Source organism: Leopardus geoffroyi, chromosome B4 (assembly GCF_018350155.1).
Source record: "Leopardus geoffroyi isolate Oge1 chromosome B4, O.geoffroyi_Oge1_pat1.0, whole genome shotgun sequence".
NCBI lineage: Eukaryota > Metazoa > Chordata > Mammalia > Carnivora > Felidae > Leopardus > Leopardus geoffroyi.
The window spans coordinates 48157305-48183607 of record NC_059341.1 but is presented as its reverse complement, the minus strand read 5'-3'; the positions used below and the strand labels follow the sequence as shown (position 1 = coordinate 48183607).

The following is a 26303-nucleotide window of genomic DNA, read 5'->3' as shown; positions in this document are numbered from 1 at the left end:
CAGTTGTCTCCGGTCTGAGACAAAGATCAAATGTTACTTCCCGGTAAATACAAAGTCCAGTAAAACCTTGGATTGTGACTAACTTGTTCTGCCTGTGTTCTACCAGATGAGCAAGCATTTCTAATAAGTTTTACCTTGATAAACAAGAGACGTCTTGCAATACAAGTAGTACGTGACACCCAGTGTCACCTGATCACAACTGAGCCAATGGTTCTTTTCTCTCTCTCTCTCATTGCAGGATTGTGGGTGACCATCCCCCATGCTTGATGCTCAGTCTCAGGCCACAGTGTTTGGCAGAAATCAGTGATTTTTTCAGAACATTGGAAGGTGCCCACAACTGACACTAGTATATTTTTTTGTCACTTCAAAGCACCTTTGGACAGTCCTTTGCTTTTCCATACAAGAGTAAACTTAGGAATGCTTTGCTTTATTCTAGGTCATTGGATAGGTTTCTTGTTAAAGTTACATACAAAGAAAAAGATTCCATTGAGCCAATAGATAGCAGTGATTCCGTTATTGAAAGTCGTCCTACACAATCGGCTTCCTCTCCCTTGTCTCCCTCACACCAGCCACGAGGGTTTTCAAAGGTAAGAACAGGTTATTTGTTTAAGTTTATTTATATTTTGTATTTTCTTTATTGTATTATATTACAGTATTGTAATCATTTTTATATGAATATTTTTGGGTTGTGGAACGAATCATCTGAGTTTCCATTATTTCTTATGGGGAAATTCTCTTTGATATACAAGTGCTTTGGATTACAAGCATGTTTCCAGAACGAATTATACTTGCAAACCAAAGTTTTACTGTACTTTAAACTCTGCAACTATCCCCTTCCTGCCATCCAGCAGCCATCTTCTGCCCCCTTTTCCTGGCACCCCAACATGACTCATTTGCTTAAAATCTCGGGGGGAAAGACAAAAGACAGCTGGTGTTGAGTAGAGTAGAATCGGCAAAGGCAAGAACAAGTATGTAACACTTCTGCCACTTAACCTTCAGAAATCAAGTGCTTCGACCATATTACTCCTACCCCAGCCTCTACCACAAAAACCACTCCAGAGATTAGGAAACATGTCTTCTCCATCACCTGGAAAAACATAAAACAAAAAATAGTAAAATATATTGTCTTCTGATTTATAGGTTTAGCACTTCATATGCAGCATGGGTCTTTAACCTGGAATTTGGAGTTTTATAACTTGTGTCTCAGCACTCTACCTCATTGGCTTTACAATTACAAAAAAGTATGCTTGTAAAGCAAGAATTCTCATACATGCAAGATAGTTCAGAAAGTTTGTCATCCATGAATTCCATGTGAAAAAAAGTACAATAGGAAGTACTCTGTTAAACAGGAAAGAAATTCAAGAGGAATACAGGAAATGCTAAAATCAATGCTTTTACACCTTTGATGTATACTCCTTAAAAACTAAAGACAGGACTTAAAAGTATTGAAATAATAATACAACTAAATCAATTAGCTATGTGTTTTGTCTGTTTAGTACCAGCTATCCAGTATCAAAAAAGTAATTAGGATTTAAGTGAGAAAGGCAATTTTACCTTATTCTCCTTTTTTGTAACCCCCTAGAAAACAATGAAAATAACAGGTTATAGAGGAGACAACTAAAGAAGCAAGAAATACTCAAGATTTTAAACTTCAATTTCAATTAAAGATGAGCAATTTTAAAATATATAACACATAAATGCATACCTGTTCAAAAACTGTCATCTGGAAAAAAAATAAGGGAGAAACCTTGAGCCAGCTCTTACTTTCTCAAGACCTCAAGCAGGAAAGAGATTTCCCTCAAAGTTAACATTACATCCTAAAAGGCTGATCTCAGGGCAGATCTAGGCCATGAACAAGCAGGAAATGACCCTAAATATTTGAAAGCTTCAGAATGGCAGAGAAAATAGAAATTATGTTGACATAAGATCTTCAACTTCAACTATGTTGAAGACCTTCCATTCCACTGGAAGGAGATGCCAGAAGTGAAGCAGAGGAAGGAGGGAGGGGGAGACAATCATTTCCGTAGCAATTTTAAAAGGCTCGGATATGGATTACATTAACCATTCAATGGAAACACTCAGTGCAGTCTAATAGAGATATGTCAGCCTCACATGTACATTTCTTAGATTTTTATTTTGAAAAAAAATAACAGATTCGTAGGAAGTTGCAAAAATAGTACAAGAGACAGTACAAGATGGCATAGACACATTTCTCCCCGATCTTCCTCTCTAAATACGTGTAAATGTCCTCTCTAAATGTTATGTAAATCCGTAATATAATGCAAGTCACAATCAAAGGAGAACCCAGTAGGATGGGAAGAGGAAAACAGACTTGTTAGGGACATCAAGACTGACAGAACAACATTGCAACAGAGTGTCTTGCTTCCCTCTACCCAACAAAATGAGGCAAGCCAGGCCCAGCATTTTTAGACTTTTAACCAATCAACAAAACTACTTTGCAACTTTGTCAAAATCAGCTGTCCATACATGGCTGATTCTACTTCTGGGTTCTCTATTTTATGCCATTGATCCAGGCATTTATCCCTCCTCCCGTGTCACATAGTCTTGATTATTGTAGCTATATAATCAATCTTAAAATCGGGTGGAGTGCTTCATCCCACTTTATTCTTCTTTTACAAAATTGTTTCATCCATTACAGTGTTTTGCCTCTTCATATAAGTTTTAGAATAAGCTTGTATATAGCTATAATAAAACTTGCTAGGGTTTTTGATATAATTTGCATCAAACCAATATGTCAATTTGGGGAGAATTGACATCTTGGCTATGTTGAGTCTTCCAGTTTATGAACATGGTATATCTTGCCATTTATTTATTTCTCCTTTTACATATGCAATTTAAATGTCCTAATAGTTACATTTTTAAAAAGTAAAAAGAAACAGGTAACTTACTTTAATAATATATTTAATTAAACCAGTGTAAACCAGTGTTATCATTGCTGCATGAAATCAATATAAAATTATTAGATATTTTTCATTTTTTGTGGTAAGTCTTTAAAAACAGTCTATATTTTATAGTTACAGAACATCTCAATTCAAACTAGTCATATTTAGAGTGCTTAATAGTCACATACCACTAGTCATTACTAATTGGGCAGCACCACTTTAGAATGCCACAAACTGGAGGATATTCTTTTTCAAAGAAGGGAAAGGAAATTATAGATTAAGTGAGGGAGCAAGAGGATTTGTTCACTCTCTTAAGAGACAGCCAGATACACACATGACATATGTGTTGAAACTACATAATGGGGAACTTTAGACAACTGTAACTAGTATATAAAAAGTTCTAAAGGAAGGGGCGCCTGGGTGGCTCAGTCGGTTAAGCGTCTGACTTTGGCTCAGGTCATGATCTCACAGTTTGTGGGTTCGAGCCCCGTGCCAGCCTCTGTCCTGACAGCTCAGAGCCTGGAGCCTGCTTAAATTCTGTGTCTCCTTCTCTCTCTGCCCATCCCCCACTCATCCTCTGTCTCTCAAAAATAAATAAACGTTAAAAATTAAAAAAAAAAATAAAAGCTCTGAAGGAAAACATGGGTAACATGTTTCAGATGGGCAATTCAGCATACTGTCGGAAACAAAAGGAAATAATCAAATGGAAATACTACAAATAAGAAGCATAGTGACAGAGAGGAAGAATGCCTAATATCTCATAATTAGACTTGCTGAAGAAAGAATCAGTGTACTTGTAGCACTAAAGAAATCATGCAAACTAGAAAAAGAAGTATATAAACTGAAATAGAACTACTAAAAACTGGGGGACAATATCAAATAGCCTCAGGTATGTAAGTAAAATCCCAGTTATAGAACAACGCAGAAGAAACATTTGAAAAAATAATGACGAAAAATCGATCAAATGTAATGACAGACACCAAGTTACAGATCCAAGAATATCAAAGAACATCAAACAGGATAAATGCTCAAAACTACACTTACATTCAAACTGCTGAAAATAAAGAAAAAAATGTAAAAATAGCCTGTGGTTGGTGGAGGTGGGAACACACATGACACACAGAAGAACAAAGTTTAAACATACAATCTGCTTTTCTTCTGAAACTACGTGAACTAAAAGACAATAAAACGGCATCTTTAAAGTGTCGAAGGAAGAAAAATAGCATTCTGTACCCCCCCAAAACTCAAAAGTGAATAAAAAATAGACTTTCTAAAAAAAAGAATGTGAAAATTTATTGCCAGTAGTCCTACTCTACATTACAGATTTCTTTTTTCTTTTTTTTTTTTTAATTTTAGTTAACATACAGTATAATACTGGTTTCACAAAATAGAATTTAGTGATTCATCACTTGCATACAATACCCAGTGTCCATTACAAGTGCCCTCCTTAGTAGCCATTACCCATCCAGCCTATCTCGTACCCACCTCTCTCCATCCACCCACAGTTTGTTCTATCACAGCTTTTCTCTTGTGTTTGTTTCCCCTCTCTTCTTTCCTCCCCTTTCCCATATGTTCATCTGTCTTGTTTTTTAAATTCCACATATGAATGAAATCAGATGGTATTTGTCTTTCTCTGGTTGACTTATTTCACTTAGCATAATACATTCTAGCTCCATCCATGTCATTACAAATGACAAGATTTCATTCTTTTTATTGGCTGAGTAATATTCCATTGTATAATATATACCACATCTTCTTTATCAATTCATCAATCAGTGGACATTTGAGCTCTCGCCATAGTTGGGTTATTGTCGATAATACTTCTATAAACATTGGGGTTCATGTACCCCTTCAAATCTGTATTTTTGTATCCTTTGGGTAAATACCTAATAGTGCAATTGCTGGACCATAAAGTAGTTCTATTTTTAGTTTCTTGAGGACTCTTCATACTGTTCTCCAGGATTGCTGCCCCAGTTTGCATTCCCACTAACAGTGCAAGAGGGTTCTCTTTCTCTGCATCCTTGCCAACACCTGTTTTTTCTTGTAATGTTAATTTTAGCTATTCTGATAATTGTGAGTTGGTATCTCATCATAGTTTTGATTTGTATTTCCCTGATGGTTGAGCATTTTTTTATGTGTCTGTTAGCCATCTGGATGTCTTTCTTGAAAGGGTATATATTCAAGTCTTCTCCCCATTTCTTAACTGGGTTGTTCTTTGAGTGTTGAGTTTGGTAAGTTCTTTATAGATTTTGGATACTAACCCTTTATCAGATATGTCACTTGCAAATATGTTTTCCCATTCTGTAGGCGGCTTTTGAGTTTCATTGATTGTTTCCTTCTCTGTGCAGAAGCTTTTTATCTTGATGAAGTCTCAATAGTTCATGTTTGCTTTTATTTCCCTTGCTTTCAGCAACATGTCAAGTAAGAAGTTGCTGTGACTGAGGTTAAAGAGGTCTTTGTTCTGGGGTCAAATGGTCTTTTATCCATTTTGAGTTTATTTTTGTGTATGGTGTAAGAAAGAGGTCCATGTTCATTCTTCTGTGTGTGGCTGTCCAGTTTTCCCTACACTATTTGTTGAAAAGACTTTTTTCCATTGGATATTCTTTTCTGCTTTGTCAAAGGTTAGTTGACCATATAGTTGTGGGTCCATTTATGGATTTTCTATTCTGTTCCATTGATCTATGTGTTTTGGGCAGTACCATACTGTCTTGATGACTCTTGCTTTGTAACATAGCTTGAAATCCAGAATCATGATGCCTCCAGTTTATTTTTCTTTTTCAGGATTGCTTTGGCTATTCAGGATATTTTGTGGTTCCATAAAAATTTTAAGATTGTTTGTTCTAGCTCTGAGGAAAATGCTGCTGGTATGTTGATAGGGATTGAATTAAATGTGTAGATTGCTTTGGGTAGTATAGACATTTTAACAATGTGTGTTCTTCCAATCCATGAGCATAGAATGCTTTTTCATTTCTTTGTGTCCTCTTCCATTTTTTTCATAAGTGTTCTATAGTTTTCAGATTATAGATCTTTTACTTCTTTAGTTAGGTTTATTCCTGGGTATCTTATGGGTTTTGGTGCAGTTGTAAGTGGGATCAATTCCTTGATTTCTTTTTCTGCTGCTTCATTATTGGTGTATAGAAATGCAACATATTTCTGTACATTTATTTTACATCCTGTGACTTTGCTGAATTCATAGATTAGTTCTACCAATTTTTGGTGGCATTTTTTGGGTTTTCTAAATAGAGTATCATGTCATCTGCAAATAGTGAAAGTTTGACTTCTTCCTTTCCAATCTAGGTGCCTTTTATTTCTTTCTGTGATCTGATTGCTGAGGCTAGGACTTCCAGTACCATGTTAAATAACAATGGTGAGAGTGGACATCCCTGTCTTATTCCTGTCCATAGTGGAAAAGCTCTCAGCTTTTCTCCATCAAGGATGGTATTAGCTGTGTGTTTTTCATATGTGGCCTTTATGATGTTGAGTTATGTTCCCTCTAGGTCTACTTTGTTGAGGGTTTTTATCAAGAATGGATGCTGTAATTTGTCAAATGCCTTGTCTGCATCTTTGACAGGCTCATATGGTTCTTATCCTTTCTTTTATTAACATAGTGCATCACACTGATTGATTTCCAAATATTGAACCATCCTTGCAGGCCAGGAATAAATCCCACTTGATGGTGATGAATAATTCTCTTAATATGCTGTTGAATTGGATTTTGTAATATCTTGTTGAGAATTTTTGCATCCAGTTTCATCAAGGATATTGGCCTGTAATTCTCCTTTTTAGTGGGGTCTTTGTCTGGTTTTGGAATCAAGGTAATACTGACTTCATAGAATGAGTTTGGAAGTTTTCCTTCTATTTCTATTTTCTTGGAACAGTTTGAAAAGAATAGGTAATAACTCTTTTTACATGTCTGGTAGAATTCTTCTGGAAAGCCATCTGGCCCAGGACTCTTGTTTGTTGGGAGATTTTTAATTACTGATTCAATTTTTTTTTTTTTTTGCTGGCTGTGGGCTTGTTCAAATTTTGTATCTCTTCCTGTTTCAGTTTTGGAAGTCTGTGAGTTTCTAGAAATTTATCCATTTTTTCCAGATTGCCCAGTTTATTGGCATATAATTTTTCATAGGATTCTCTTGTAATTGTATTTTTGTTGTTTTGGTTGTAATCTATCCTCTTTCACTCATGATTTTATCTATTTGGGTCCTTTCTCTTTTCTTTTTAATAAGTCTGGCTAGGGGGTTATCAATTTGTTAATTCTTTCAAGGAACGAGTTCTTAGTTTCGTTGAGCTGTTCTCCTGGGGTTTTGTTTGTTGTTTGTTTGTTTCTATATCATTTATTTCTGCTCTAATCTTTATTATTTCCCTTCTTCTACTGGCTTTTGGCTTTACTTTCTGTTCCTTTTCTAGCTCCTTTAGCTGTAAGGTTAGGTTGTGTATTTGAAACCTTTCTTGCTTCCTGAGATAGGGCTAAATTGCAATATACTTCCCCCTTAGGACTGCCTTTGCTGCATCCCAAAGGTTTTGGACTGTCGTGTTTTCATTTAAATATACTTCCATGGAGTTTTTTAATTTCTTTTTTAATTTGTTAATTTCTTTAACCCATTCATTCTTTAGTAGGATGTTCTTTAACCTCCATGTATTCGAGGGCTGTCCAAATTTTTTCTTGTAGTTTATTTCAAGTTTCATCACGTTGTGATCTGAAAATATGCATGGTATGATCTCAATCTTTTTGTACTTGTTGAGGGCTGATTTGTGGCCAAGTATGTGATCTATTCTGGAGAATGTCCCATGTGCACTTAAAAAGAATGTGTATTTTGATGCTTTAGGATGAAATGTTCTGAATATATCTGTTCAGTCCATCTGGTCGTGTGTCATTCAAAGTCATTGCTTCCTTGTTGATTTTATGCTTTAGGTGATCTGTCCATTGTTGTAAGTGGGGTATTAAAGTCCCCTAGTACTATTGTATTATTATCAATGAATTTATTTATATTTGTCATTAATTGATTTATATATTTGGGTGTCCCAAGTGGGGGAGGCATAAATATTTACAATTCTTAGCTTTTCTTGAAGTATTCATTATGACACAATGCCCTCTTCATCTCTTGTTATAGTCTTTCTTTTAAAATTTAGTTTGTCTGATATAAATATGGCTACTCTGACTTTCTTTTGACATCCATTAGCGTGATAGATGGTTTCTCATCCTTTCACATTCAATCTGCAGGTGTCTTTAGGTCTAAAATGAATCTCTTGTAGGCAGCATATAGATGGATCTTGTTCTTTTATCCATACTGATACCTTATGTCTTTTGATTGAAGCATTTAGTCCATTTACATTCACAGTGATTATTGAAAGATATGAATTTAGTGCCATTGTGTTAACTGTAGAGTTGGTGTTTCTGGTGATGCTTTATGGTCCTTTCTACTCTTTGTTGCTTTTGGTCTTTTTTTTTCCTCCATTCAGAGTCCCCCTTAAAATTCTTGTAGGGCTGGTTTAGTAGTCACAAACTCCTTTAGGTTTTGTTTGTCTGGGAAGCTCTTTATCTCTCCTATTTTGAGTGACTGCCTTGCTGGATAGAGTATTCTTGGCTGCATATTTTTTCCATTCAACATGTAGAATATATCTTGCCACTCCTTTCTGGCCTGCCAAGTTTCTGTGAACAGATCTGCTGTGAACCTGATCTGTCTTCCCTTGTAGGTTAAGGATTTTTTTTTTTCCTTGCTGCTTTCAGGAATCTTTCCTTGTCTGTGTATTTTGTGAATTTGACTATGATATATCTTGGCGATGGCTAGCTTTTACTGAATTTAATGGGAGTTGTGTGTGTTTCATGGATTTTGATGACCAGGCCCTTCCCCAGTTTAGAAAAGTTTTCAGCTATAATTTGCTCACATAAACCGCCTGCCCCTTCTATCTCTCTCTTCATCTTCCGGGATTCCTATGGTGCAATTGTTACTATGTTTTAATAAATCAATGAGTTCCCTAAGTCTGCTTTCATATCCCTGATCTTTGTTTCCCTCCTTTTCAGCTTCATATTTTCCATAATTTTATCTTCTATATTACTAATTCATTCCTCTGCCTCATTTATCCTTGTTTTTATGGCATTTGGTTATAACATTCTTAATTTTGCCCTGACTAGATTTTAGTTCTTTTATCTTTGCAGAAGGGGATTCTCTGGTGTCTTCCATACTGTCTTTCAAGCCCAGCTAGTATCCTTATAATTGTTGTTTTAAATTCTAGTTCAGACATCTTACTTATATATGCATTGACTAAATCCTTGACTGTCATTTTTTCTTGTTCTTTCTTTTGAGGTGAATTCTTCCATCTTGTCATTTTGGAGGAAGAAAAAACAAATCCAACAATAATGATAATAGAATGAAATAAAAATTTTTAAAAATTAAATAAAGGAAGCCAGATCCTAGGTGTGTTTTGGTCTTCTTGTTAAGAGAACCTTGATAGAAAAAAGAGAAAAGAAGAGAAAAAAATTAAAAATTAAAAATAAATAATAAATTAAATTAAATTAAAAATTTGCTCTTTCTGTATCCAAGAAACAAAAAAAAAAAAAAATCAATAACAACAAAACAAAACAGAAGCAACAACAAAAAACAAATGAACAAAAACCCAAATAAAACTAGATCCAGTTTCCCCTAGAACTGAAACTTTGCAGCAATTCTATGATCATTAGACTAAGCCAGCGGAAGGGATTTGTACCCGTTGGCTGAGGAAGGGGCCTGCTGCTCTGATTCCCAGGAGACTTTCCCTCTTGGAAATAGGGGTTGGGGGGTGGGGGCAGGCTTTGGTATAATAAGGATTCCATTCTCCACTTGGTGGTGCTGTTTAGCTCACTGGGGTCAATCACTCTTGCTGGGCTAATAGTGAAAATGGCTTCACCTTGCTCTCTAGTCTCCAGAGCAGGAAGTTCATACCCTCACAGATGCCCAATCACTCCTCCTGTGTCCCCAACTTCCATCAGCAACCTGTCTTCCCCGTCTGTGTCTGAGCTATCTGCCTACCAGGGAGCACCTTTCTCCATAGTTTGATCTCAGATACGGCTGTGTTTCAAAACCTCACACTTCAGACAGTCTTGCAGTTTAGACCCACGGTGATCTGGTGGAGGATTTTGCCTCACTGTGGCTGGCTTGTTCCAGGAACCAGTCTTACCACTGCACAGCAGCAACAGCTCCGAGTTTATGGTAAATTGCAACACACAGCCGTCACCAGGGTTTGCTACCCTTAGCTGGTGTCTTTGTTCCTATATGGGTGGCTTGATGGCACCTGCTGGGTCTTTTGCCTGTAGAGAGGCCATATCACCTCTACCAAATGCCCTCCAAGCAGGGGAACCACTTCTCCCCATATGCCCCAGGAGATCTTCAGACCATGCTGCCCACTCCGGGGGGCTTGGCCCTGCTTCCTTGCCAGTGCACCACCAGAGGCTGACTTCTAAAACTTCAACTCTGTGTTCCACTGTTTATAAAAACCTGGCAGTATTGAAACCCTCTCCTTTTTCTGCATCAATGGTTTTGGGGATCAGCTTTCTTGTGCAGTCAGTCCCCTGTGCATGTTTTCACTCTTTCTCTCTATCTGCTTTCAGGAGGGGTGCTTTCTTGCACAAACCTGATATACTGCTCTCTCTCCCCCCAACTCTTTCTACTCTCTGTGAAAATGGCTCCCTCCCCTCTGCAGCACTGCAGCTCTTCTCTCCCCCAGTTTACCTCTCCACACCACATACCTACCATATTCTCTCCCTCAGATTATGCAGATTGTTCTGTTAATCCTCAGATCTATTTCCTAGGTGTTCAAAATGGTTTGATGTTGGTCTAGCTGGGTTTGAGGAACAAAACAAGTCCAGGATCCGCTTACTACTCCACCATCCAAACTCTTCTCCTCTGCGATACGTGTTAGATGAATATGATACCAGATAGAAACTTGGATCTTCAAAAAGAAATGAGGAGTATTGGAAATGCAATATATAAAAGTACAGCATTGTTTTCCTATTTTTAATTGTGTCAAAACTCTTGTATTTACCTTCTGTTTTCAGTTTTCTGCGGGATCTGTTGGATAGCACAGATTTAGAAAAATTGCCACTTTGTTTTGATTTGCTTTTTGACTTTTCACTGAAGGAAATATATAAATTAAAAAGTATATGAAAAGGTATTCAACATCATTAGTCATTAGTAAAAGCTACTTAAAGTCACAATGAAATAACCCTACACACTTATTAAAATGTCTAAAATTAAAAATATGACAATGTCCAGTGCTGACAAAGATTCAGAACAAATATAACTCTCACACATTGGAAACAATGTAAAATGGTACAGAAACTTTGGAAAATGGTTTGTCAGGTTTTATAATGTTAAATATTTACCATAGGGTCCAACTATCCCACTCGTAATTTATAATTATACAAATGAAATGAAAACTACATTCACACAAATACATGTTTCTGAATGTTTTTATTAGCTTTATTCATAAGTATCAAAACTGGAAACAACTGAGATTTGTTCAATAGGTAGATTGATTAAGAAACTATGGAAAAGCCATTCAATGAAATACCACCCAGCAATAAGAAATAATGAACTACTATTTCACATAACAACATGGATGAATTTAAAGTTCAACTTTTTAAGTGAAAGAAACTAGATCCAAAAGACTATCTATTATATGATTTCATTCATATGATATTCTGGCAAAGAGACTATTTTTAAATTTTTTTATTCTTTATTTATTTTTCACAGAGAGAGAAAGTGAGACAGAGTTAGACTGGAGGAGGAACAGAGAGAGAGGGAGATACAGAATCCGAAGTGGAATCCAGCTCTAAGCTGTCAGCACAGAACCCGGAGCGGGGCTTGAACTCACAAATCGTGAGGACATGACCTGAGCTGAAGTTGGACGCTTAACCAACTGAGCCACCCAGGTGCCCCACAAAGAGACTATTACAGGGATAGAAACCAGATCAGTGATTGCCAATTGTGTGGAGAGGGAATTTGACCACAAAGAGATAGAACAAATGAACTGGAGTGAAGGCGAGGGTGATGTAACTGTCCTATTTGGTACTGTGGTGGTAAATACATGACTCTATGCATTTGTCAAAACCCTAGGACTATGTTGCACAAAGGAAAGACTTTTATTATGAGTAAGTTTTTAAAAAGCAACCATATGTGAATGCAGACTGAGACAAACGAATCTGTTACACAGAATGGCATAATCTCACTAAAGAAGATGGTAAAGAAAGGAGCTTACATAAGTAACTTCAGAAAACAGTGTTTTGAATGGATATCCTAAGGCTAAAAACAAAAAGATTGTACAAAACATCGCAGTCTAATTGATCAGTCTTTCCCTAGAAAAGCATGGGCGAGAAATTTTGAAACTCCTTTGAAGGATACTAAGGTTAAATAAACAAGGAAATATATTTTAGATATGAACAACAGGTTTCACATTCAGAGAAAGAAGTTAGAAATGAGGAGGGAATGTTAGAATTAACCTTGAAGAGCTAGATTGGATCAGAGGTATCACTACAAATCATGTTTTGTTTTGTTTTTTGTGGGTTTTTTTGTTTTGTTTTTTAGAGAGAGATTGCGAGCAGAGGACAAGAGCAGAGGAGAGAAAGAGAGAGAATCTTAAGCGGGCTGTTTGCTCAGCATGAAGCCCAACATGGGGCTCAATCCCACAATGCTGGTATTATGACCTGGGCCAAAATCAAGAGTTGGATGCTCAACTAACTGAGCCACTCAAGCGCCCCTGAATCATGTTGATTTTTAAGATAGATGATAATGATGAGATAGATAGACAGATAGATGATAGATGATAGATAGATAGATGTATATGTGTCTATATATTAACCAACTGATAGGACCTAGAAGTAGTGACACCCCAATAACTATGAACACTACTAGTGTCCAGATAATGGGTTGTAAACACTATTCACAAAAGGTACCAGGGCTTCTTGGAGCAGTGAATGATTTCAAGTCTAGAGCAGAAAAAATATAAAATAAGCCTAGAGGACTTTGTGTTGCCAGGAAGTAATGAAATGCTCAGGGGATTGAAAAAAAGAAGTTGTGGGCAAGTCAAAATGGCACAGCAACCAACATAAAGGAACTCCCAATAGTCAAACCTGCAAGAAGTTTTGCACTAAAATAAACAATGAAGATTTTGATTATAACTTAAAGAATAAAGTAAATATCCATGATTCCATACTGCTATAAATAAGTGACTAAATATATAAATAAATGATGGAGAAGAGACAATTCTTCCTTATAAGAGAATCCAATTAATAAATGTAGAAGAAGTGAAGAAAATTAAAAATGACTATGAGAACACCAGAGTAATAATTGTTACAGGCAAGATCTACCAATTAATGCTAAAACTGATGGGTGAAAATTTAAAGAAAAATAGAGGATTTGCATAGTCGCAGAGTATCTCCCTTTACAAAGGAAAAAATAGTGATCTAAAGTGGAAAAGCCTCAGACCCCACCTTAACCAAATGATTAAGACTAACTTCACCAGTCTTAAGACACATTAACATCATGTACCCCCAGATATGATGCACTGAGAGTCCCATCACATAGACGATATTCTTCCCTAAAGTATAGCCTCAATCTAATCATGAGAAACACATCACACAAACTCAAGCCGAGGGACGTTTTCAGTTCTAGAGGGACATTAATCAGTGCTAGAAAGAAAATTGGAGGAAAGAGTGAAATCCTAAGAAATGTACCTTATAAGAAACTCTTTCTTAGGTTGAAGGACTAAGAAACGAAATATGTTTGAAGTTACAGCGATGACCAACAGAGGCACTGATATCATTGCTAATAGGAGGCAAGAGAACAAGACAGTATTTTAAGTGAGTCAAATTTTCCATCTATGTTAGTAGGAAATCAGACAATGTCTGAGTTGATAAAACAAGAAACAATAGTACAGGCATCCCACACTTCCTGAGAGTTTGAGTTAATGCTACTTGCTTTTACAAAAGACTTCCCATATTACTTCCTGTTTTCACCAAAGGAAATTCAAAGGTTTTCACTTTTATGAAAAAACCTGTTACCCTCCTAATCCACTTCTGTCTTTCTGAGAGCATCTTTTTAATGACCACATAGCTTTTGTTTTTGTAACTGAAAAAAAAAAAAAATAACAAAAGTAATGTGGGAAAATTCTCCTTTCGTGCCCGAGTCCCATGAATTTTTATTCACCCAGCTGATGACAAACCAGTGTTGGATGATGTATTCTGAAAATAACCTTGTTCCATTAAGTGGTGATGACCATTCCATAAAGATAAGAATTTCTGCTCTAGGGGTGCTTGAGTGGTTCAGTCGGTTAAGCATCTGACTTCGGCTCAGGTCATGATCTCACCGGTTCGTGAGTCCAAAGCCCTCATTGGGCTCTCTGCTGTCAGCACAAAGCCCACTTCAGATTCTCTGTCTCCCTCTCTCTCTGCCCCACCATGCTCGTGTTCTCTCTTTCTCTCTCTCAAAAATAAATAAACATTAAAAAAAAAAAAAAAAGAATTTCCAGTCTAGAATTCATGGAGAATGACTTGTATCTGCAGACACAGCACATTGTTTTCACATTTGCTAAAAATGCCATTATCTTTCTCCTGGACTTTTATAGAAAAGAAAGCTTTATGCATGTCCCTACACATACACATATACCATACACTGCAATCCCAGTTCAAATACATTTTATCTTATACTTTTAAATAGTAGCAATTTAACCTTGTGGAGATTATTCCAATATTGAATTGTTTGATGTGTTAACCCAACACCATGGGTAGATAGGGCTCATGACGGAGACACAAGTGATATGCTCCTGGCTTGTTCTCTGGCAGATTCATGAATCACAATTTACATTTGTTACCAAAAATATGAGTTATCTTCTATATTTCTAAATATGAGTTTACTTCTATATTGCTTTGAAAACGAATAAATCAGATCTTGTAGTTTGTGAAAGAAGGGATGTTTTGTAAGAGTAGGAATTGCCCAAGACCTTCTGCATCCTCTAAAGAGACCCTAGGCTACCCAATCACCCTTTCAGCTTGGGAACAAAAGTACTACAGAGCAGTATTTCTCATGTGGTAAAAGGACTTTTTTTTTTTTTTTTTTTTTTTCATTTCAAATCGATCTCAGAATACCTTTACGGAACACAAAATCACATGCTTGGATGTTGCAACAATGTTCATTTGCCATAAAAGTTTCTAAACACTCTCAACTTTGTACTTTATGGGGACTGGTAACAAGAGTTCGCAGCCTTTGGGTCAGTCGCTTAAACTCACTGAGTGCTGTGAGGACCAAAGACCTTTTTATAGATGAAAGCTTTGTAAACAGAAGAGAACTATATCCATAGTAATTATTCGTAACTTCTCCAGCCTTTGGTTTCAATCTGACGTGAAGAGAGTTGAATGAAGGGATCTTCAGAGCGTTATCAGAAAGAGAACCGGTTCCAAACTCAAGTTCAGCTGCTCACCACTCGCAGAACAACACTTGAGAGATAAATGATGGTAGGAAAGGACAGGTTGCTTTGTTCAGGAAGCCAGCAACCTGGGAAAATGGTGGACTAACATCTCCAGGACCATCTTCCCTGTCCAGGTGAATCCGGAGGGTTTTAGAGGAGAAGGCATGGGGAAAATGGGGCGGGGTAGGGAGCTACCCAGGAGGTGCAGGTACCCAGGTGGTTAGTCGCATGTTGACATGACCCTGAACAGACTTGCTGGCATCTGCAGCAGCTGTTTGTAAGCGTAGCCAGGCCTCATCAGCTGGGAAAGTTTGGTCAGCAGTCTGCAAATCTCGAGGAAAGTAGGTTAGTTCAGCTACAGACCAAGGGACTGAGGTCAGCAAGCAAGGAGTGCATGAGCTCGAAGCAAGTTAGCCCTTAAGACCAGTTACAGTGCTATTACAACAGTACTTCAATGATTCTGTATGTTGATGCACTTGCTCAAACAAAGAAAGAGCGTGGACAGTGTGTCCTTACAGTGCAGCGTTCATAGGATTCCAGGGAACAGGGCATAGAGGGTATTGTGCCTGTCCTGGCCTGTCTCACCATCTGTGGCTCCTCTCCCTGAGGCCTGTGGTGACTGACAGAAAGACATCAGAACAAAAGCTGCTATGTCTGGACATGCACAGGTCCCTCTTGGACGAGAAAGTGAGTCCCGAGCAGCAAGTTTGGGCACATGACTCACACTTACCATGGGAGCAAGGAGCCCCATAGCCCCCCACCCAGACTTCTCAGGAAGGCCTTCCAGGTCACCCCAGAAAGAGCTTCCTGCCTTGTTGCTTGTGAATGTCTTCCCCTGTGAGAAAGCCCTTTTAACTAGTCATGTTCTCAGTTACAGGGAAGAAAGTCTATTCAAACCAGTTAAAAAGAAAGGAGTTTATTAAGAGACTTTCCTGGTCCCTGAAAAAGCACAAGAAATGAGTTCGGGAGACTGCAGGAATGATACCTGGATTGTCACAACAGAGAACTATTTCAGCAAAACACCACAGTGTCCTGTTGCCCGGCCCCTATGCCCTCAAGGACCGATGGCCAGAAGCCCCACTCCCGTTGCCCCGACAGACCAGAGGTCTCTGCCATGTGCACAGCAAAACTACCATCTCCCCAAACATGGCCGCCCCTTCAAATTGCTCCCAGATTATCTGCTTCATTTGCATGTGTGCATGCCATATGCCACCACCAACCGGTCTGTGAGCGCCTCAGTGAGAAGAAAACTGGTATGGGGAAGAAAATGAACAAAAACAAAAAACTATGGGGTACCTGGGTGGCTCAGTGGGTTAAGCGTCCAACTTCAGCTCAGGTCATGATCTCACACTCGGTGAGTTTGAGCCCTGCGTCAGGCTCTGTGCTGATGCCTCGGAGCCTGGAGCCTGCTTCCGATTCTGTGTCTCCGGCTCTCTCTGCCACTCCCCCACTTATGCTCGGTCTCTCTCTCAAAAATATATAAAACATTAAATAATAATAATAATTTAGTAATTGGTAATAATAAAAGAACAATTTAATAAATAATAATGTAATAATCATAATTTAATAAGAATAACAAGTCATAATTTAATTTAGTAGTGGGGTCTTCTGTTCTCAAATCTCTCCCACATTCTTCACTTATGCTTTGAGATTCACCTCAGATACCACCTCCTCTTGAAGGACTCCTTGACCTCCCCCTTTCCTTCTATGTTTTGAAACTATGTTTTGGGGTTCAGGGCAGGGCACCCCACAATATGGTACTTTGGCATATTGATTATCTTGAATTCAAGTTACTTGAGAAACAGCCAGTGCAAGAAGGACACTCTGGCCCTCCTATCTGTCCCCCGCTCCTTTCTGCCTCGAGAAGTTGAGAGACATCCTTATCGCCAGAGATAGGGAGTTCAAGGCCAAGAGGATTGTGTAAATAACATCTGCTTAGTGTCTTCATTAATTATTACCCGAGCTAAAGTTTTTGTCTTGTAGTTCTTTACCAATTTATTGTTGCTTTGTCTACAAGGCGTATAAACATCTTGTTTTGGTCACTTCCTGGGCGTTGTATCTTTGAGGCCCCATACATACAGAATTAAATTTGTTTTTTCCCTTGTGAACCTGTTTTGTGTCCATTTAATTACTAAGGGTAGAAGGAAAGTTTCTCCGACATGTGCTTAGCGTCCATCATCTGTGCCCCCCAAACACCTGTGCTTACCTGTATCGTTGCACTTACCACACTGTTGTGATGAACTGTTTACTTTCTAGGTGCATTCGGACCATGAACTCAAGGGCAGGGACCATGGTTCATTCATCTCTGCATCACAGAGCCTAGCCTGGAATACGGTAGGCACTTCACACATATTTGGTGAAATGAAACTCCGGTGTAGTAGATTTGATTTTTAACTATCCTTTGGCTTACAGTGAATGGAGATTTGTCAGGAACTCGGCTGGGCTGAAAAAGAAAGGGGAACTGCCTGTTGCCAGAGTGGCCGATCAAAGCAAGGAGCCAAAAGTATAAGAATGAAGGCTCTGACCACTTGCAGTGATGGTTTGAGCAGGAGTCCCAAACCAGAGAAAACTCTGTCTCCCCCCGTCCATTTACCCCATGGGACAGCACACGGGTTGAGGGTCAGGGGCATCAGCAAAGATGTGGGGTTGTCTCTCTGTTGAGGGAGTCCCAAACAAAAGACTCTGGCAGTCCTTTTGACTCTGGGGTCAGGTGAACCTGAGGGAGAAGTTCTGGGTACTGAATCAGAAAGTATCTTTAAGGCTTCCTTCTCCTCCACTTCCTCCTGAAGGAGGCCTCCCCAGAGGCACCGAAAGTAGACCGCTGGCCAAAACTTTAGAGACCTGGGAATGAAGGAACCAGGGCTAGGAATGATAGTGGTAAAGAGCATGACTGCCTGGGTCCTTGCCTATGCCCCCCTCCAGAGACTGTGTTGCACAGGCCGGGCACCAAGGCTGGTGTGGTGAAGGTGGCTTTCCCTGTGAGCCTTTGTAATTGCCTCTGGTCAGGCTTGAAAAAATCACACATATGTGTTTAACCAGGAGCCCACCTCCTCCCTATTAGAAGCCAAAACGCGGAAACAATGAACCAGAAGTTCTGCTCTGCTGTTGTGGCCCCGCCACTGCCCAGGATTCCTGAGGGAGGCACGTAGAGCTGACATCCTCCAAAGACACCCTCCAATGACAAATTCCTAAGAGAAGGGTCCAAAGCTGTGGATCCACTAAAGTGAAGCAGGAATGCACACTCTTGTAGTAAATTAGGAAAGGCCAACAAAACTATGACTTACTAGTTCTCTATACCCTGGAAAAAATGGTGCTGTTCTTTTGTTAAAAGCAATAAATGAAAAATAAAACAAAAGCCAACATGTGAGTTTTGTCTTCCCAACACCAAATTTGTGGTGTCTTTTCTAACACCAACAACCAATTCTCTGATACCAGCTGGGTGACCAACAATTCAATTAATTCAGTGTTGACCTTAGCCACCCAGGGTTAACACCAACCTGACAAGTCAAAGGCTCAGTCCCACAGGACTGTCCTCACTCCAGGCACCAGTCACAAGCCCTACAGGGCCGCCCAGACTTCTGACAGACCCACCATAAATCGGGGCTCCCACAACCCCTTCCTCAGTTTCCATAATTTTCCAGAAAGACTCACAGAACTCAGAAAGACACTTTACTTAATGATTACCGGTTTATTGTACGGGATACAACTCAGGAACAGCCCAGTGCAGGAGAGGCATAGGGCAAGGTCTGGGGGCTGGGGCACACGGGCATACCTTCCATGCCTCCCCAGCTGTGCCACCTTCATGGCACTTTGATGTGCTCACCAACTCAGAAGCTCTCAAAACCCCATTGTTTAGGGATTTTTGTGGAGGTCTTGTTATGTAGACATGGTTGATTGAATCATTAGTCATTGGTCTAATCTTTGGCGCCTCTCAGCTCGCCAGAGGTTGGGGGCAGGTCTGTAAATTCTAACCATCTAAGCCCATGGTCGGTTTTTCGGGCATAAAGCTCTCATTTTAACATGGTCTAGAAGCCATCTCATTAGCATACAAAACACACTCTTAGCACTCAGGAAATTCTCAGGGTTTCTCGGGAAACTCTCAGGCCAGGAACAGGGAAAAAGACCAAATGTATTTTTTATACCAGTGTCAGGCTTGCTGAAGGTGGACAGGTTGGGAATAGCATGAGAGGCCAGCTCCTCACTTGCAGCTTCCAGAAACTGCTGTCTTCAATTCATGCTCAATACAGGGCAGCTATTGTTGTTAGTAGTATGTATATTCATTCTTTACAATTGGTGTTCATTGAATACTATATTGATTCCTGGGGCTGCTTGTAAGAAATAACCACAACTCAGTGGCTTAAAACAATCCAAATCTGTTCTCTCACAGTTCTGGAGTCCAGAAAGATGAAATCAAGGTGTTGGCAGGGCGTGCCCCCTCTGAAGCCTCTAAGGGAGAATCCTTCCTTATCTCTTCCAGCTTCTGGTGGACTCCATGGCTTTAACTCCTGCCTCTATATTTACATGGCCTTCTTCTCCTCTCTCCATGTCTATCCCCTCAGTGTCTCGTATAAGGAGCCCTTGTTATTGGATGGAGGGCTCACTCAGAGAATCCAGAATGATCTCATATGGAGATCTTGAATTACTTCTGCAAAGATTCGTTTGCCAAATGACATGAATGTCAACCTACTAAGACACATTCTGCTCAACTCATGTACTCTCTAAAGGGAGACACAAAGCTTCCTCTGTTGCTTTTTCATTCCCAAGGCAGGGAGGTTTAAACACAGGTCTGGGTGAAAGCCAGTGAGTAACTAGAGCTTCCCTGCAGAAGAAGTGAATGCAGGTTCTTACTGTTTTCTTCCTCTCTTTATTCTCTTGTTGAGACTTCTGTGGCCAGGAAGGCCCAGAGGAAAAGGGTAAAACCCACAGAAAAGAACCACACTGCTAGCTGCTGGAAACAGGAACTTCTTAGGCTTTAGGGGAGAAGGGCAAGAGAAATTGATTCCTAAGTCCAGCTCAACTAAAAAAAAGAGTGGCAGACTCTCTCTCTCTCTCAAAAATAAATAAAAATATTAAAAGAACCAAAAAAAAAAAAAAAAGGAGGCACCTGGGTGTCTCAGTCGGTTAAGTGTCCACCTTTGGCTCAGGTCATGATCTCGTGGTTTGCGAGTTTGAGCCCCACGTTGGGTTCTGTGCTGACAGCTCAGAGCCTGGATCCTGCTTTGGAGTCTGTGTCTCCCTCTCTTTCCACCCCTTCCCCACTAGTGCTCGCTCTCTCTCTCTCTCTCTCTCTCAAAAATAAATAATAATATTTTTTGAATAAATTAATTTTAAAAAAAATTTTAAAGAGTGGCAGACCAGGTAGAAATTCGAGCATTTCTGTGGCATACTACCAACACTCTCTCATAAATCCTTACAGTGATACCACATTTTGTAACAGAAAACTATGGCTCCGAGGACTTAACACAACCTGCCACTACTAATTGGTGGAGACAGGATTTTAAAACCATGTCTGCCTGCCTGCCTGCAAAGTCTCTATTCTTTCTGTTATGTCTAGCAGGGGAATCAAATAGCAGACTTCAAAAAATGGCTACACTCTGCAGAAGTAGCCATCTATGGTATCATTAGAGAAAACCTCCTAACCACCAGAGTTCTAAAACTATAAAATAATCATTTCCCTTTTTTCCAGAGATCCACAGAACTAGAAAGACCTTTTTCTGACTCATCCATTTCTGTCTGTGACCCCAGCTTTCTTCTACTCTCCTATGTTTATTAAACACCTGCTAGGTGCTAGGGACATCTTTTAATTTAGCCCACAACTTCTGAAGTAACTATTATCTCTGTTTTACGGACTCTGTTGCAATAAAAATGAGCAATTTGCCTACCATTACATAGCTACTAAAAGTCAAGGCCAGTATTGGGATAGAAGTTGGTCAGACCCCAAAGCCAATGATGCAATTGGAAACTTGGGGTTATTATTTACTTTCTCTTCTCAATACTACTTATTTGGTATTTTTATTTATTTATTTATTTTTAAATGTTTATTCATTTTTGAGAGAGAGAGAGAGCATGAGCAAGGGAGGGGCGGCGGCGGAGGGGGTGGGGGGAGACAGAGGATCCGAAGCAGGCTCTACACTGACCCCAGCAAGCCCAATGTGGGGCTCCAACTCACAAACTGTGAGATCATGACCTGAGCCAAAGTCAGACACTCAACCAACTGAGCCACCCAGGCACCCCTGTATTTATTTTTTAGTCATATTGGAAATATGTCTACACTGAGTCATCATTGGCTAATCCCAAGGTGTCTTACACTTCTTTACCTTCTGTCACTCGGACATAGATAGAGATAAATGTCTTCTCTACTCATCTGGGCTGGATATCTTTTTTTTGCTCCCCAGATCTAGTCTTCGCCCATCTCTATTCAGCTCTGTGTCCCCAGGAATCAGGAATTCAGCAAATAGACCCCTTTGAATTCTGGTTACCAGTTGAGTTTGGCCAATGGGAAACTCCAGCAGAAGGTTAGAAGGAGGGAGGAGAGCAGAGGCAACTTAATGGCCATATGACATGTGTTATCACACCAGGTCCCATGTTAGCAAGTCCTCATGCTTGAAATCTTTAATAATTTTTGAGTAAGGAGCTCTGTATCTTCACTTTGTATTGGGGTCTGTATTGGGGCCAGTTTTCCTGTTGAGAAAGGGTGGAAAATGTCCGGGATACAACCCTATTCACTGGCACTCCTAAACTCCTTCCAAGTGAGTCATAAGACACCCAGACAACGAGGGGAAAATTACAACAGTCATATATTGTCAAACAACTTCTCACTGAAACCAGAATCCAACGGGGTAATTGGCCCTTAAAAATATAACAAAGTAAGGGACACCTGGGTGGCTCAGTTGATTAAACGTCCAACTTCAGCTCAGGTCATGATCTCACGGCCCATGAGTTCGAGCCCCACATTGGGCTCTGTGCTGACAGCTCAGAGCCTGGAGCCTGCTTGGGATTCTGTGTCTCCCTCTCTCTGCCCCTCCTCCACTTGAGCTCTGTCTGTCTCTCTCTCTCTCAAAAATAAACATTAAAAATATATGTAACAAAGCAATGGGTATTGAGTTCTATTTCATAAATGAACATAAATAAGATAGAAAAGAAGCATGCTATGGCCTAAGTAACATGCCTAGGGTGCAGTGAGAGCCCCACCCCACAGCCTCCCTGAGGGAAGCAGAGGCATAAACGATGAATGGCTGGATCCCACAAGATGTGAGAAGTAGTATTTTCAGTATCATTGAGTTCTAAGTATTTTCAAAGTTTGCTTACTATTTCTTCTGCCGCCCATGAGTTATTAAATGTGTGTTTTTAAAATTCTTAAATGTTTGGGGGAGGTTGTCATTACCTGTTTGTTACTGAAACTTATTTAATGCCATCGTATGTCTATACTGTCAATTCTCTGCAAGATATTGTTGGAAGAGGTCAGCAAGAGGACGTGACTGCAGGTTGACCCGTGAGCTGGACCCGGCAGTCGGAGGCTCCTCGCCTCCAATCCTGTCCTTGGAATATACACTCCGCTGGCCTTCCCCACTTCCAGAGGCTGCCCCAAGGACACAGCCTTGAGATAGGTGGTGATGAGAACACCCGCATGGTGTACATGACTGAGCCCAGGTAAAGCCTCCATGTAAACTTCTAAGATCTAGCCAGTGGTGTGGGGATTAACTTGCTCCTCAGGACAAGCCTCATATGTAAGTTCCCTTGTTTATTAAACCCACCACCCACCGACCTGGAGTGGCCTGCCTCTTTCTCTGGTTTCCCCTTTCTTTCTGCTTGCAAGGCCAGTTTCAGATTTCACCTGGGAACCTCCAGACGGGGTTGTGAACTAACTGTTGAGCCAGCCAGGACGCTAAAGAAATAGGCCTTGGGAGAGAGGCATTCTACAGAACAATCCTGAGTTGGCCATCAATTTCTGCGTGCGGGGCATGGGGTCCCATGGATTAGAGGCTTGTGGACCACACGTGAGTATGGGGACACCTCGAAAACGCTGGTTGTCTTAATGCGCTTGTTTGAATCCCTCGGGAGGTGAGCAGAGTGAAGAGCAGGATGTGGTGACTAACAGTGAAGCGGATGTACTGTCCCCTGCCTTCGAACCCCAAACACAAAGGAAAGCAAAAGCCCAGCAACAGCAACCCCAGCCCCCAGGGAGCCCCCAGTTCAGGAAACATTCATGAAGAGAGAAGATACTCCCCCTAAGCTTATTGGGATAGCTGCCAAGTTCCTGAAAAAGGCCCGGGAAAGTATCCAGGTGTGGCTAGCGCAGCTATGAGATGCAGGGGCCATGGGATTTCTCTGACTGGGCAGGAGGCAGAGAAAATGAGCAACATCAACCACATTCACTGCTCTCTGGCAGCACCTGCATGGTACTCAGGGGTTCAAGGTACTCACTCCCTTGTTGATTGGGTTATTCTAGCCTGCAGGGAAACTCAGCCCAATGAGGAGGCCTCTTTGGGCACCAGGGACCCTGGAAATCTCTACAGCAAGTACAAGAAGTTCTTAGAACTTCCTCTTTCTCTTCCGGTCCCAGGTGCTTCAGGAGTTCCGGGCTTCAGTATAGAAATTGCCCAATGCAAGAACCACACCACACACAACCAGTCACAAAAATTGCGCAGAAGTGAAGAAACCCCAGTCACAAAGATATGAATATCCCTGTCTCTTTTTTTTAATGTTTATTTATTTTTGAGAGAGAGTTGAGCCGGGGAGCGGCAGAGAGGGAGACACAGAATCTGAAACAGGCTCCAGGCTCTGAGCTATCAGCACAGAGCCCAACGTGGGGCTCGAACTCACAGACCACAAGATCATGACCTGAGCCAAACTCGAACATTTAACCCACTGGGCCATCTAGGTGCCCCAAAGATATGAATCTCTTAAGGGGGTGGACCCCAAGTTCCTGAGGAACATGTGCTTTGCCAGAAAGCACAACAAGAAGGGCTAAAGGAGATGGAGGCCAGTAATGCGAAGGCCATGGCTGTATGTGCTGAGGCTATCAATGCCCTTGACAAGTCCGTGATCCCAAAGGTTGGCAGCCACAAGCTCAATCAACTTGCTTACATCACTCACCCCATGCTCTGGAAATGTGCTCATGCCCGTAATGCCAAGGGTCTCAGGCTCTGCCAACCAAAGGCCAAGGCCAAGGTTCAAACCAAGGCCCAGGTTGTGGCTCTGGCCCCAGATGTGGCTGGAGGTGCCGGGTCCCTGATAAAGGCTCCAATATGGAGGCTTCTGTCTGCCAATGTGAGGACAGAAGGACTGGTGTTATCCTGGGCTTCTATCTGCAGGGGCTGGTATCTTTCTGTGCTAGTTGCACAAATAAACCTGAGGCAGGATCTGTTGAAAAAGAAAAAGAAAAGAAAATTCTTAGAGAATTGGAAATGAAACAGACCATCATCTATGCCCCTGTCTTTGAAGGCCCTAATCAGGCCCACATGCATTGCAGGAATGAAAACTAAGATTCTCTAGTCTGCTCCAGCACCCAGTATGGGATGCTGATGTCCGTGCTGAGCCCAGTTGTGGGACAGACGTTTATGATGTTGGCTGATTCATTGCTGATCTGAAGGGGACTGACAAATGCCAGGAATGAGGATGGGCTGTGGAAAAGACCCGAAACAGAGAGGGAGCTGGAAGAGCCAAAAGGCAGTAAAGGATCCTATGAAAGTAACCTGAATGAAATGTGGTTTGACCTCACTGCTGCGGGGATCCCATCTGAACAGATAGACCAACAACCCAATGCTGTGTTGGTTGTCGTATGGGAAGCCTTAAAGCCTGAACAATTCAGACCTGCCCCATCTGCCTCTACCATCCCTGATGCCCCACCTGCTCCAACAGAGGCCTTAAGAATACAGTCTTATTTACGGTGGGTGCCTCCCAATGCCCTGGGCATAGGATGCAAGCCAAGATTACCTCCAGGTGAGGGTCAGTAGAGGTGACCAGAAGCCTCGTATAGAGCTCACTATTCACTGGTCCTCCAGAAATAAACAAAGGGTAAACTCTGGTAGACCCTGGAGCTGAATGTACTCTAATACATGGTAACCATCAGAAGTTTCCTGGCCCCTCACGCCATTGATAATTAAGGAGGGCAAAGAGTTATGGTCAGAAAGGTCTTTTTGACACTGCAATTGGGTGTTCTCCACCCCTGCCCAAGAACATGAGATTTTTACCTCCCCAATACCAGAGAACATATTGGGCATTCATACCCTCCAAAGTCAATCTGCAAACCTGTATTGCTGAATTCCTCCTGTAGTTACAGTAATCAAATAAGTGCTGACAGGAAATGCCAGCTGGGAACTGGTAAGCCTGCCACCCCCATAAGGGGTGGTAACAGTCAAACAATATAAGTTCCCTGGGGGCATAAGGAGATAAGAGAAACTTATCCAGGAACTGCTCAGAGTGGGTATCATACTTCCTGCCCATTATGCTTTCCAGAGCCCAGTAAGATCTGAAAGTAAGCTTCATGGCAGATGACAGCGGAATACTGAGAATTGAACAAAATAGTGCCCCCCATCCATGCAGCTGTTCCCAACATCGCCACCATCTTAGATACCTTTGCCAGGGTCCTAGAGTGTATCATGCTATGCTGCACTTAGCAAATGTCTTTTTCAGAAACCCCCTGGCACCTGAGTCACAAGATTAATCTGCCTTCACATGACAGCTGGGGGGGGGGGGGGGCGGACAACAATGGACCTTTCAAGGGCTTCTCCAAGTAGCCCAAGATCTGTCGCTATTCTCCTTCCCCTCATCAGTACAATGGGCCCATGACATTGACGATATAATATTAACATGCAAAGATATGCTTGTTGCAGGTGATACACTTACAAGGGAGAGAATAGACAGTGAACCTACAGAAAATTCAAGGCCCAGGCACTACCATAAAGTCATGGGAGTCATTTGGTCAGGTAAGACACGTGTTGTCTCGGAAGCTGTGATCGC

The 26303-nt window shown here is 40.7% G+C and overlaps 1 protein-coding gene and 1 long non-coding RNA gene across 2 annotated transcripts; both read left to right on the top strand.

Annotated features, from left to right (window-relative positions):
- The first annotated feature begins 538 nt into the window (after window positions 1-538).
- Window positions 539-24095, top strand: LOC123591031. The gene is made up of 5 exons (XR_006709083.1): window positions 539-587; window positions 15256-15475; window positions 17598-17675; window positions 22787-23338; window positions 23905-24095. It is a non-coding gene; the product is annotated as an uncharacterized LOC123591031 (long non-coding RNA).
- A 44-nt stretch (window positions 24096-24139) lies between these two features.
- Window positions 24140-25687, top strand: LOC123591029 (60S ribosomal protein L29-like). Its single transcript, XM_045464738.1, has one exon. It carries the CDS (start codon window positions 24318-24320, stop codon window positions 24750-24752), a length of 435 nt encoding a protein of 144 aa, XP_045320694.1. The 5' UTR covers window positions 24140-24317; the 3' UTR covers window positions 24753-25687.
- The last annotated feature ends 616 nt before the right edge of the window (window positions 25688-26303 follow it).